This window comes from Heliconius melpomene, chromosome 5 (genome assembly GCF_056956725.1).
Source record: "Heliconius melpomene rosina isolate 202511_hmr_F chromosome 5, ASM5695672v1, whole genome shotgun sequence".
In the NCBI taxonomy this organism is placed as follows: Eukaryota; Metazoa; Arthropoda; class Insecta; order Lepidoptera; family Nymphalidae; genus Heliconius; species Heliconius melpomene.
Window position 1 is genome coordinate 3,712,493 of NC_140393.1, and position 13,897 is coordinate 3,726,389.

The 13,897-nt window shown below is 32.4% G+C and overlaps 1 protein-coding gene across 1 annotated transcript in view; it reads right to left on the reverse strand.

Annotated features, from left to right (window-relative positions):
- Positions 1 to 10,705, reverse strand: part of spz3 (Spaetzle domain-containing protein 3) — a 31,182-nt gene extending 20,477 nt beyond the window's left edge. Inside the window, exons 1-2 of the mRNA XM_085185507.1 lie at positions 10,473 to 10,705; positions 2,957 to 3,947 (exon numbers count right to left, since the gene is read on the reverse strand). Coding sequence (XP_085041633.1) covers positions 2,957 to 3,749 — 793 coding nt within the window. The 5' untranslated portion in view covers positions 3,750 to 3,947; positions 10,473 to 10,705. The remainder of the gene's footprint in view (positions 1 to 2,956; positions 3,948 to 10,472) is intronic.
- Between the last annotated feature and the right edge of the window lie 3,192 nt (positions 10,706 to 13,897).

A 13,897-nucleotide genomic window follows, 5' to 3' on the forward strand; every position in this document is an offset into this window, starting at 1 on the left:
AAGCAGGCGTAGCCGCGTCCGGGTCCGCTAGTTCCTTATAAAATAACGCCAGCGACATTTAAGTAACTTCAAATTATAACCAAATAGTAAAGATTTTACTTTAATATGTATATACTAGCTATGTTTCACAAAATATACTGCAGTTGTCAATTATAACTTAACAAGACCCTACGCAGAGAACTTTATAAATGTACTTTAGTAGAAGTTGAGTTTACCGATAAATATATACAGTTAAATATTTGATTTCAGTAGTTAGCATTTACTTAATGTTTATGTTCATTTAAGATATAAGAAAATTATTTTAGGTTCCGTCGTGACAGATTGGGGATTTGATTCCCATTTTGTTAACTTTCATCTCTCAACACGCAATGCCTCCTCCAGAATTAGCCGGAAGTGGGGAACGAAAGTTAAGGAAGACTAGGTTCCCAGGTTCCCTATGCCTATATATTTTTAAAACATTGCGTGTTCACTTAACGCTACTTTTCTTAACGTAGCGGGGAAATGTAAATAATTCAAATCATTTTGTCACATGATAAACGACAGCGCAACTGTTCCTTTTTTTAAAGCTTATTTATCTACTTCTTCATAAAAAATAAAGATTATTGGATAAACTACTTTTTATTTACTCCGGTACGTTTTTATGCCTACTGCGATATTACGAATCAACAAGTAATAAGATATTTAAAATTATGGCACATATATTTATAAGCTTGTCGTCGGTATATGAAATACAAACAATACAGTTACACGTATAAGAATATCCATACCTATATTATAAATTCGAAAGTAACTCTGTCTGTCTGTCTATCTGTCTTTTACGCAATCAGGGCCAAAGCGATAATTTATTAAATATATGAAATTATTTTCGTATAGTTCAAGCGGGCGTAGCCGCGTTCCAGTCCACTAGTATATAATGAAAAAATATGAATAAGCTACCAGTAACCTTAAGTTATCTAAACCGTATAATATAAACACGATAGTTGTGGATTCGATTCCCACTCGGAGCATAAATTATTTAATATGTTCCTTTGCTCGTTCTGATAACAAGGCAAAACGTAACGTTGAGTTCCTCTATTTTATACGCAATAGCTCGAAAATTAGGCCAAAATTGGCAACGGACTTAACTTTAAAAATTAGGTTCCCTCTGCCTATCCTACTATACGTAATAAACAAAAAACTATAAAATATAAAAAAAAATAAGTATATTCTAAGATTTTCTGTAAATAAAAGTTTACGCACGATTTTATTTTATAGTATGTATTAAAATTGTCCCCTTTAGTAAATGATATCGTAATAGTAGGAAGTATTGCATTATATTTAACCTTGGTAGCGGCAAAATTAACTAGCTTATTGACAGTATTGTAAATCTATTATATAAAAAATATATATCTTTATCTTTTCTATACATCTTTTATATTATAGAAATTAAAAAATATACATATATAAGTAATTTCACTTGAAAGTGGCGTCTAAAAGTGACCCGGTCTCTCGTTAAATTGGTTGAAAGTGAAACCAAGGTCGGCGTGATGTTTTTGTGCCGTGTTAAAAGTGAAGACGGTTACGTGCAATCCTCAACGTAAACACGTATGTTAATAGATTGTTCTGTTGATGAAAACTTGCTTTTAGTTAGGTAATGCCTAAATAAAACTGTAGATATATCACATTTATACCATAGTGGTGTAGTTGCTATGTCTCTAATTAAACAATGAGTGGGTTCGATTTCCATTTAAGAAAAATTTTATATTTATAATTACTTTATTGAACCACCGTAAGAACATGTGTATATATTAATTAATATAGTTAAATTAAGTTTGTATGTAGTTAAGATGACTCTACGTAGGCGAACATTATTTTTTTCAACTTATTCTTATAGTAATGGTGTTTTAATAAAATATATCTGCTACGTAAGAGAAATACAGGTATTTTTTAGACCTAAACATTTTTTATTAATAATCAATACAGCCTTATGTTTATTATTATGAATAATCCTTAATTAATTTATCAGCATAAAATAATATCTTATAATAATCTCGATCGTGTTTAATTTTTAAACAATGTGCAAGAAAACGTGTTTTACAGAGAAAAAAAATTTGCGAATGTCACTCTAAATCGTCGTGCGTGCTTTTAGTATCACTTGTCAGCATTTTGAGTAAAGTGTTAAGACACTCCGTTGCCTATCTTTCCCCGAATTTTCGAAGCATGAGCGGAACTAAACGCTGCGCTCTTGTCTTAGTACCAGAGAGATGTAAATATTCATAAATAACAATTTATTACCCCGAATGGGGATCAAACCCACAACTGTCGTTAAAGTCACACGTTTGTGCTCCTAAGCCATAGCGGCCTTCTTCATACATTGTATATATCTACACTTCATTATCTAAGTTTAAGCTAAGCTTTGGTAATTTAGCATTAAATCAATTGAAGGCTTTTTATGTAAGAATTGAATAAAAGCGTAAGCGACTTCTTTCACTCTACCCTCCAATTAAACATAATTAATATGAACGTTAGAATTTCCTTCTCTATATAGATATAAAACTACCTGGTAAGCTCTCGTTTCGACTCTTACGCCGCTACCGAAGGCTGGCTGCTATCGACTGATAGTGGAAGTAAATGGACCGATCGTGCCATTTCAATGTCTCTAGGTATTAAACTATTTAGCGGATAACAATCTAATTTGAACATAAGCTTGTAATTTATATTCCAATAATGTTGATAACTCAAGTACTGTTGATAACTGAGAGTTTTATATTGTATTTTTTTTTCAGCTTTAGGGTAGATAGAGCATAGCGTTAAAACACTCCGCTCCATACTTTTCGCGGAATTTTGGAGGCACTTAATACCGGAGCGGAGAAAAATATTAAATATTTGATTTCCTTGAGTGAGTATCGAACCTTGCGCCCCTGAGCCATAACTCATTGTAATAATGAAATTGGCTAAAATAATGTTTCAAACATACCTGAGCCAGGGACGTCTTCATAGTAGTCGTCGTCGTCATAGTCGAGGATAGCATGTAGTTGCGTCTTGCCACCTGTACCTCCAGGTTCCACTTTCGTGAATCCTCGCGGACGATCTGGAGGATTTTGTCCAGCGGCACCACTATTACTGCTACTTTTCGTTACAGCCTCATTTTGCTTCGGCAAATTGCCCTGCGACGAAGGTGTTACAGGTCCTTTATGACTATTAAAATGATTAGAGGCACTGTCAAACTTTTGACTAGATTGTGGACCAGGTGTTGTTGCGGGCCCATATGGGGTATCCGCATATCCTGGATTGTAATGGGGTATTTGTGCCGAATTTTTATTGTTCCTCCTCTGATCGTAATCATAATCACCAGTTGGGTCATGGATGTATTGGCCCGTATTGTCAAAATGTGAATTCAGTTCTTGGACACGTTGGTTGTTTACTTGTAAATCGAGCCTCGCGTTTTGTGGATATATCTGCGTATGCAGTTGACTATTGAAAGGGTTTTGAGGAACATTATTTTGTTGAGGATACTGCGTGAACTGGTTAGGCGGAGGAAGGTATGCTGTCCCAGCACGCTTCCTTACTTTAGACTTCCTAGGTTGTTGAACGTTAGAAGGTGGAAGAAACGGTTCGTTTCCCGTATATTGAGGTGCATATCCATCTTGATGTTCTTCAGGAGAATAAAGTAGGTCATCCAGCTGTACTCGTAGTGGTGTGGCTAGTGTAGCCGTCACCGCAGGTGTAGCGGCATTGACGGCCGCCACAGTAAAATTCGCTAAAGCCATAGTTCAGAACACAATCGACATTGCCTCAAATGTCAACTCAAATATTTATTCGCTATCACGGCCGCGCTTGCATAATAATGTAAGTAAGCGGCGTGGGATAGTCAGCTGCGCGATCGTCTTCTCATTCTTAACACAAAAGTTCACTGCACTACCACTTATTTTCACTATATCACTTGTCGCGGACTGTACTTGGAGGATCTGCAACAAAAATAGTTATCTTTAAAACATATTTAAAAAAATACGATTCTTACATAAAATTTACCTATTAGTAGTTAAAGAGAACCTAGTGTTAACACACTCCGTTACCCACTTTTCGCTGACCTTTCGAGACATAGCGTGTTGAGTGATAAAACTCATCACCACACTTTTCTTTAACATGAGAACATTTAATAATTGACTAAGTGAAAATGGAACCCACAAGCGTTACGTTCACATTCACAAGTTTATACCACGACGGGAACCTAGAAATACTTAAAATAACGTTATAAGATATTTGAAACTTTACAATTACATAATCTAGATTTAATGTCACGATATCTCTGTCAAGTTAGCTATAAGCTCGCATACAAAGGTTTATGGCTGGTTTTCCCTCGATCCGTGATATCCTTGCCACTTCAAATGGCATTCATATTAGAAGGTAGGAGTCGTGATCGACGAATAGCGTTTGCAATTTGGGAACCTAAATAGGGGAAAACCGATGTTCAGACGACAATACAATGTCCTTGTAGAGACAAAGGATACTTATTCTTGTAATAAAGTGATTTCCAGTTTATTATCACTATTGTTTTGTATTCAATTTATAGCGTAGTATGTAATAATTAAGGTTTATTGCTGTTTTACACAAGAATTATTGAATTTTATGTATTTCTATGTATTTGGCGTGTTAAACAAACTCGTTTTTTTTTCACTTTCCGTCTCTTATTTTAAAAAAAATTGTAATAAACACACAAATTTATTACTGTATGGAAGTATCGGAAAGGTGTATTAATAGAAGTGGAATTAATTCTATTGTCTTTTGTTTCTGCTTCACGCTGTTCATAGTAGGCAGAGGGAACCTGGTGTTAAGACAATTCGTTCTCCACTTGAAAAATTCAGTGGAAGGTACGTTATACAAAACTAGAAAAAAAAAACTAATAATTTCGTATTATAAAAAATAAAATATAATTAGCAATTAGAATAGAATAAATAGAGCTATCGGTAGCAAAGATAAACGACATACACCTACATAGTACCTGAATTTGGAATAAAGTGCTATTTAAGTTTCTTAAATCGTGTGGTCCTTGCACGTCCACGATAGTATCGTCGATGAGCAATTGTTCATGGCAACACAAAATATCCTTAAAATTTATAATAATATATCTTTTATTGTTAAAGTGACTGTAAACACGAAAGTTTGTGGGTTCTATTCCTAGTTGAGGTTATGAAATATTTCATATTTTTACTACTCTGGTCTGGTTTACGCGCAAACTGCGGTGTGAGTTCCACTACTTAACACGTGCCTTCGGAATTCGACGGAAAGTGGGGAACGGAATATCTTAACACTAAGCTCCCTCTGCCTAAAATGCTACTTGCGGGATACAACGTGAAGCTGTAAAAAAACATATTTTTTTAAATATTATGTTATATTTATAGATATTAGATTTGTTTCTTAAAAAACTATGACTAAATCTAATACAAAGGTTAAAAATATATTTATTAAATATACTCTAGAATAATAACTAGTATACCCTCTCTACGAGTGCACCAGGCAGACCGTCAACCGCGTAGAATGGCGTCGGACTGTGACCACCACTAACCTTTAAAAAAGACGACCACGACCACTCTGTCAAGAGAGAATGGACAAAGAAGAAGAATAATAAATTATACATTTATTTAAGTAGGTTAATCAGAAATATAGCAACATCAATCTCAATATTGCTTCACAATGGAATCTCATATAAAAATGTAAGAACAATAGCGTCACATACGTTTTTTTAATTAATATAAACTAATTAATTAAAAATAATAAAGAAATTGTTCTATTTTTTTTATGATATTATGAAAAATGCTACAGAAATAAAGAAGTATTATTTTATTATAATATTATACTGAAATATAATTTCGTTGTCCGATTTGCGCCATCTTACTCCACTTAAGACCGTACTGTAAATAGATCATGAGCTCCAAACCCACCACAGTAAAGTTTTACTTAAAAAAATCCATCACTTAGTGGTACCTGAAAACCTAGTGTTAAGACATTACTTTCCCATTAAGACACACTGTTCCCAATAAGATTAGAGTAAGACTTGCGTGTTGAGTGGCGAGAATGCCGCGCTTTGCTTCGACACTCGAGCGAAGAAATAATTTCTTCGTTTTGTGATATTAAATATTTCATTTCCTCGAGTAGGAATCGAACTCAAAACGTACCCTGAAACTTGTACCCCTAATTATTAACGCGTCTAAGCGAATATAATTAGATCTATTAAAAATATTTTTCTTTCATCTATATTTATAAAATCGAAAGGTCACTCACTCATCACGAAATCTCAGAAACTACATGTGCTAGGAATCTCAAATTTTGCATATCAGTTACTTATAGGACGTAGGTGCTTGCTAAGACGAGAATTTGCAATATTCGACTTCTAAGGGGTTGTTTTTGGGGTTGAAAGTTTGTATGAAACTTCGTTACTACAAATGCTAGGAGTCTCAAATTTTGCATAGACGTCACTAGGACGTAGTCATGGAGACAGAAATTAATAATAACATAGTTCACGCGGGCGAAACCGCGAGCGGGCCGCTAGTTACATATAAGTACATATCTACCGCTTAGTAATAAATTAATAATAACAAAAATTCTTGTATATATATATATATATATATATATATTTCTGGGCGCGGCAATAAATACACTATATTATAAAATAATTAATTTGCATATTTGAAACAAAGGACAACTAACAACGTATTTATATTTTTTGCATTCTCTAATTAATGTTTGTTCCTGATCCATACAAAAAACAAGTGGACCTAGCGACAGTGTCAATGACCATATTAAACGTTAGATACGAAGGCTTGAAGTGGTCCAAATATATTTTTTGTTTCCTTTTGGTTATAAGAAAAATGTGGTAGTAAGTAATTTGTATGAGTGACAGCACTCTAGGAACCAAGGCTAAACAGCTGTTCAGATTACAATGATATTTTAAGCAGGTATTTAAGCTTTCAAACCTGAGTAAAATAAAATTTAAAAAATATACGTATATTATCTATATATATAATAGAGATTTTAACAAATAATATGTTTGACTTATATAAAAAAGTGGTCAAGTGCGAATCGGCCTTGCACAAAGGGTTGCATTGTCTATAAAAAAAATCTGTTTTTTGTATATGTTATTTTGTTCTATATTTTAATATTTGTTGTCATAGAGGCGACAGGAATCCATCATCTGTAAAATTTTCAATTGTTTAAATATCACGGTTCATGAGATACATCCTACGAACAAACGAACAGCGGAATCTTGGTAATAGGGTCCCGTTTTACCTTTTAAGTACGGAAACAGTTAAGGCTTAAATTAAAATGTAATTACTGAATTTATTAGGCTTATTTATGGAGCTTTTGTTTCATGCATTTTAATATATCAGATTATGACATAATAGAGTTTTATCGAAAGTTTTTTTTTAAGTTAATAAGTATGTCACTAAGAGATAGTACAAGAAACTTTTATACTATCGCTATGTAGGACTATCATTTTCTCACATATTAACAGTTTTTACAATCAATTATAATTTACTCATTCAAAACAGTGTCATATAAACAGAGACTTATGTAATGATTGCAACAATAGCCTAGAAAATTTTATATTATGAGGTCGTGGCGCAGGGGAAAAAGCGTGTGACTGGAATACGCGGTTGGTTATGGGTTCGATTCCCACTCGAGGAAATGAAATTTTTAATATTTCAATTTCTTCGCTCTGGTGCAGAGACAAAGCGTGGTGTCAAGTTTCGCCACTCAAAACGTTGGAAAGTTATGGTATATAAGGGAAGCGGAGTGTCATAACACTAGGCTCTCTCTGCCTACCCTGCGGAATACAGTGTGAAGCTTAAAAAATCTTATATTATACTGAAATGGTGTATAAAGATTTTTCCACGTTGAGTTTTAAATTATATAAATAAATCATCACATTCAGACTGAAGCTGAATTCCTACTAGCTTCCTAACTGAAGAAGAAGTAAGGAAGTAAGAAGAAGAAAATGTAAAATTGAGTGGATAAACTATCGTAAAACCTAAAAATTAAAAGTAAAATACTGTTTTTAGTCATTTTAAGGAGGAAAAAATAAAGTCTGATTAGCGACCTTGCCACCATATTCCGAGCTTATTCATTGGAATGTAACAATGGCCGTGAATGTGAATGCTTAAAAAATATATCTTATTATAGTAATATTGTATTATAAAATGTGGTTTTGGAATTTTTATCGAATATTTTTTATTATAACTTTTATTATAAGTTATGGAACAACACCCACGCTTGTAATGTTCTAAATCGAGTGACATTCTTTAGTCGATAATATTGAGAAAGCTTGTCGTCTTTTATTATTGGAATTGATTTTTTGGACTAATTTATATGTTTTATTGAACTTTCCTACTCAACCTACTCCTAACCTACTATAGGTTAGGAGTAGGTTGAGTAGGAAGGCAGACGCTGGTAATAGCCGGGATTAATGCCAGGAAGAAGAAGAAGATTGAACTTTAAATATATAAATTATAACTATTTTTTTCCTGTTTATATTTGTGAATGGAAACAAAAGATATTTATAAATAAAAACATATAGAAAATAAATAAAATTAGAAATTTCTAAACAATAAGGCTCTCGCGGTGCAGGGACCAATCATCCTCATCCTCTGCCTACCGTAATATAAAAAAAAACAAAACGCTAAAAATTGAAGATACAACTAATTCTCTGTAAACTAAATTTCCTTTTATTTTCAATAAATTAGGCAACAATTACATAAACTTTGACAAGTATAATATGGATTTGATACTTAACTAAATCGATTTTTTTCATTAATCTTTAGAATTATCTTAAATTTTAATATTATAAGTAATATAAATGAAATTTTGAAATTAATCCAAAGAGGCTTATATCGATGAAGCTGTAATTATTATATAACTAACTATACCTACATAGAAACGGCACGTCTGGTTTACGCACATATACTGTATGAAGCTAAGGCAAATTAATAAAAACGAATACATAAATTAAATTTTTTTACTTTGCTAATTATTTTACGTAATTAGATATAGTATGTGAAATCGGTTAAGTAAATATTTTTAGGGTTTCGTATTGAATCGTAACTCAAAAGAAAAACGAAACCTTTATATGATCACTTAGTAATCTGTTTGTCTCAAGCTCGGGTATAATTAATATAAAATATACGGTCCATTGGACAAAATAAGCTTCTCAATCAAAAGTTACAGGCTTTTTATCATCGTGTTTGTATAATACTCGCCGAGTAATCTAAATCTATTAGGTTATAATCCCTAGCTTATAATATTATCTTAAACTGTTCCTATCAAACGGAACCCTCGATAGGAAGACCAGTCATGACGCAGGAGCGCAAAGTGTGCTGTAAAATCGACTGGTTCACTCGAAGGAAGGGAATATTTATTTAAATTTATATTTTCATTTCTTCGATTAATCAAGCGATCGACTCGACAAAAAAAACAAAATGCACAATGCACTTTGTTACTAGGAGATCCGAACTAAATGATGGACGTTACGACAAATTTTATTCGCAACTGTCATTGAAAAAGAATATAATTAAGTATTTATTATGCTTGATTTTTATTTTGTAATTGTACTTTTTGAACGTATTTTTTTTAGTTCACGCTGCATCCCGCACATGGCAGAGAAGAGGCAGTCTAGGAACATAATGTTAAGACACTTCGTTCCTATTAAGAATTCTGGAGGCATTGCATTTTGAGTGTCGCAACCGAACGCCAGAGCGAAGAAATTAAAATATTAAACATTTCATTTCTTCGAGCGGGAATCAAACCCACAACCAGTTGCGTTTACAATTACACATTTGTACCCTACGGAGAGACTGGCCTCATTATAATTGTATTCATAAGTAACCCAATTTACAACTGAAAAAAGGTGAAATATATAAATGTATATATTTTTTTGTAATAAAATTACATACTACCAAGTAGTAGTGTTCAATCTCTGACATATTAATATTTTCTCCAAACATACATTAATATGTCTTTTGAATGCTAACTGTTACATCGTCAACGTTAATTGACTATTTCTTGGCATTTTGCGTCGGTTCGAACTTTTAAAGTTTTACACTTTCGACATAAATTGGAACAGCCTTGAGTGCTGATGTCTTATTTATGTTAATACATCATCTATTCAATCAAAATTTATATTATGTGAGACATTTCGTATAAAATGAAATTATTCTCTTTTTTTTTATTAATAAAAACATATTATAAATATTTATAACATACTTGAACGACCAGAAGTTTTAGTGTTTTCACTGTATACTATAGTAACTTATGCTTAAAATGTACTAGTAACAAGTAAAATCTTTAAGTAGCCAACAAAAATTAATATCATATGAGAAGATCAGTACAAATATATATATATATATATAAAAAAAGGTCTAGTCTACGTGACGAAACTACATTAAACATATATAAAGCACTCGTAAATTAAATAAACTAAAAACTCTCACAATATTTACCTGTATTGTCCTCGTTTATACCTTCACGCAATCGTTAAAACCTTGTTTAATTTTTCCTTACAAAACAATAATGTCCACAGATAACGTAATATATAAAAACTTGTCAAAAATAAAATTTCGCGCCAAAAAATCTGACAGTTTATTTTTTTTCTGGCGAACGCGTGCGTTCCGAATGCCGGTCGCGCGTGCACTAGAATGTCGTGTGGAGTCGTACCTTTTACTCTCGCAGTCTCATTGTTAGCGGTCAGCTGTAGTATGGACAATACAGACTTAAAACATCCGATGTACTTTATTCCGGATGTTTTATTATTGCTATACGGAACCTGAGGCGAAACTAATGCCTGTGAGAGTTTTGCGTCAGGGAAGTACGGTTTTTTTATATACGGCGTCCGGTCCATTTTCCCGGATTGCCGGTCTGCGGTTGACTCTTACCTATCGAAGTGCGTGATGAGTAAGTTATGAGTTACCCAATTACTTATATTTTATTCCTTTTTCCAGAAAGACATTTAATTGTTATTGCCTTAGCCTGATTCATTGTAATTCTTGCAAAAAATAAATTTTATGTAAATCTAGGAAAACCTCAATATGCTGACTTCATTATTAAAAATTTTGCCCACCGATTAAAATATCTGTACAGCAACAGTAAATAATTTAAAGTTTAAATCATAACATTTAAATATTATTTGGGGGAGACTTCGGTTGACCATCTAAAACAGAGTATTAAAGATACTAGAGGAAGGTCACGTAAAAAGCATGAGGACCTCCCGGAGGGCATGTATGAAGAGGTTGATGACAGTGGAGGAGACGAAAGAGGTATGTAGAGACCGTAGCAATTGGCGCTCCCTGACTAACCTGCTTGGGAACAGCATAAAGTTAGTTATAGTTTAGTTTTAAATATTGTCTACTTGTGAGCGAGCAAGGAGGTAGATAAATTAAATTATTTTGGTACATTTCTTTTGTATATATGTTTTAGTCTATGTACTATATACTCTGCCATATTTACTTTATGTTTTAGGATCACAAAAAAAATAGGACCATGAAATGATTTTGGATACGCCAATACAGCGAGTTAGTTCCGTCGTTATACAAAAGTGTTTTAATGTTCTTATGGTTGCCACTGTAGCGACTATGATTCGAAATATTTAAAAAATTATAAATATTCCTAACTGTAATAAGCTTCCTAACTGAAGAAGAAGTAAGGAAGTAAGAAGAAGAAAATGTAAAATTGAGTGGATAAACTATCGTAAAACCTAAAAATTAAAAGTAAAATACTGTTTTTAGTCATTTTAAGGAGGAAAAAATAAAGTCTGATTAGCGACCTTGCCACCATATTCCGAGCTTATTCATTGGAATGTAACAATGGCCGTGAATGTGAATGCTTAAAAAATATATCTTATTATAGTAATATTGTATTATAAAATGTGGTTTTGGAATTTTTATCGAATATTTTTTATTATAACTTTTATTATAAGTTATGGAACAACACCCACGCTTGTAATGTTCTAAATCGAGTGACATTCTTTAGTCGATAATATTGAGAAAGCTTGTCGTCTTTTATTATTGGAATTGATTTTTTGGACTAATTTATATGTTTTATTGAACTTTCCTACTCAACCTACTCCTAACCTACTATAGGTTAGGAGTAGGTTGAGTAGGAAGGCAGACGCTGGTAATAGCCGGGATTAATGCCAGGAAGAAGAAGAAGATTGAACTTTAAATATATAAATTATAACTATTTTTTTCCTGTTTATATTTGTGAATGGAAACAAAAGATATTTATAAATAAAAACATATAGAAAATAAATAAAATTAGAAATTTCTAAACAATAAGGCTCTCGCGGTGCAGGGACCAATCATCCTCATCCTCTGCCTACCGTAATATAAAAAAAAACAAAACGCTAAAAATTGAAGATACAACTAATTCTCTGTAAACTAAATTTCCTTTTATTTTCAATAAATTAGGCAACAATTACATAAACTTTGACAAGTATAATATGGATTTGATACTTAACTAAATCGATTTTTTTCATTAATCTTTAGAATTATCTTAAATTTTAATATTATAAGTAATATAAATGAAATTTTGAAATTAATCCAAAGAGGCTTATATCGATGAAGCTGTAATTATTATATAACTAACTATACCTACATAGAAACGGCACGTCTGGTTTACGCACATATACTGTATGAAGCTAAGGCAAATTAATAAAAACGAATACATAAATTAAATTTTTTTACTTTGCTAATTATTTTACGTAATTAGATATAGTATGTGAAATCGGTTAAGTAAATATTTTTAGGGTTTCGTATTGAATCGTAACTCAAAAGAAAAACGAAACCTTTATATGATCACTTAGTAATCTGTTTGTCTCAAGCTCGGGTATAATTAATATAAAATATACGGTCCATTGGACAAAATAAGCTTCTCAATCAAAAGTTACAGGCTTTTTATCATCGTGTTTGTATAATACTCGCCGAGTAATCTAAATCTATTAGGTTATAATCCCTAGCTTATAATATTATCTTAAACTGTTCCTATCAAACGGAACCCTCGATAGGAAGACCAGTCATGACGCAGGAGCGCAAAGTGTGCTGTAAAATCGACTGGTTCACTCGAAGGAAGGGAATATTTATTTAAATTTATATTTTCATTTCTTCGATTAATCAAGCGATCGACTCGACAAAAAAAACAAAATGCACAATGCACTTTGTTACTAGGAGATCCGAACTAAATGATGGACGTTACGACAAATTTTATTCGCAACTGTCATTGAAAAAGAATATAATTAAGTATTTATTATGCTTGATTTTTATTTTGTAATTGTACTTTTTGAACGTATTTTTTTTAGTTCACGCTGCATCCCGCACATGGCAGAGAAGAGGCAGTCTAGGAACATAATGTTAAGACACTTCGTTCCTATTAAGAATTCTGGAGGCATTGCATTTTGAGTGTCGCAACCGAACGCCAGAGCGAAGAAATTAAAATATTAAACATTTCATTTCTTCGAGCGGGAATCAAACCCACAACCAGTCGCGTTTACAATTACACATTTGTACCCTACGGAGAGACTGGCCTCATTATAATTGTATTCATAAGTAACCCAATTTACAACTGAAAAAAGGTGAAATATATAAATGTATATATTTTTTTGTAATAAAATTACATACTACCAAGTAGTAGTGTTCAATCTCTGACATATTAATATTTTCTCCAAACATACATTAATATGTCTTTTGAATGCTAACTGTTACATCGTCAACGTTAATTGACTATTTCTTGGCATTTTGCGTCGGTTCGAACTTTTAAAGTTTTACACTTTCGACATAAATTGGAACAGCCTTGAGTGCTGATGTCTTATTTATGTTAATACATCATCTATTCAATCAAAATTTATATTATGTGAGACATTTCGTATAAAATGAAA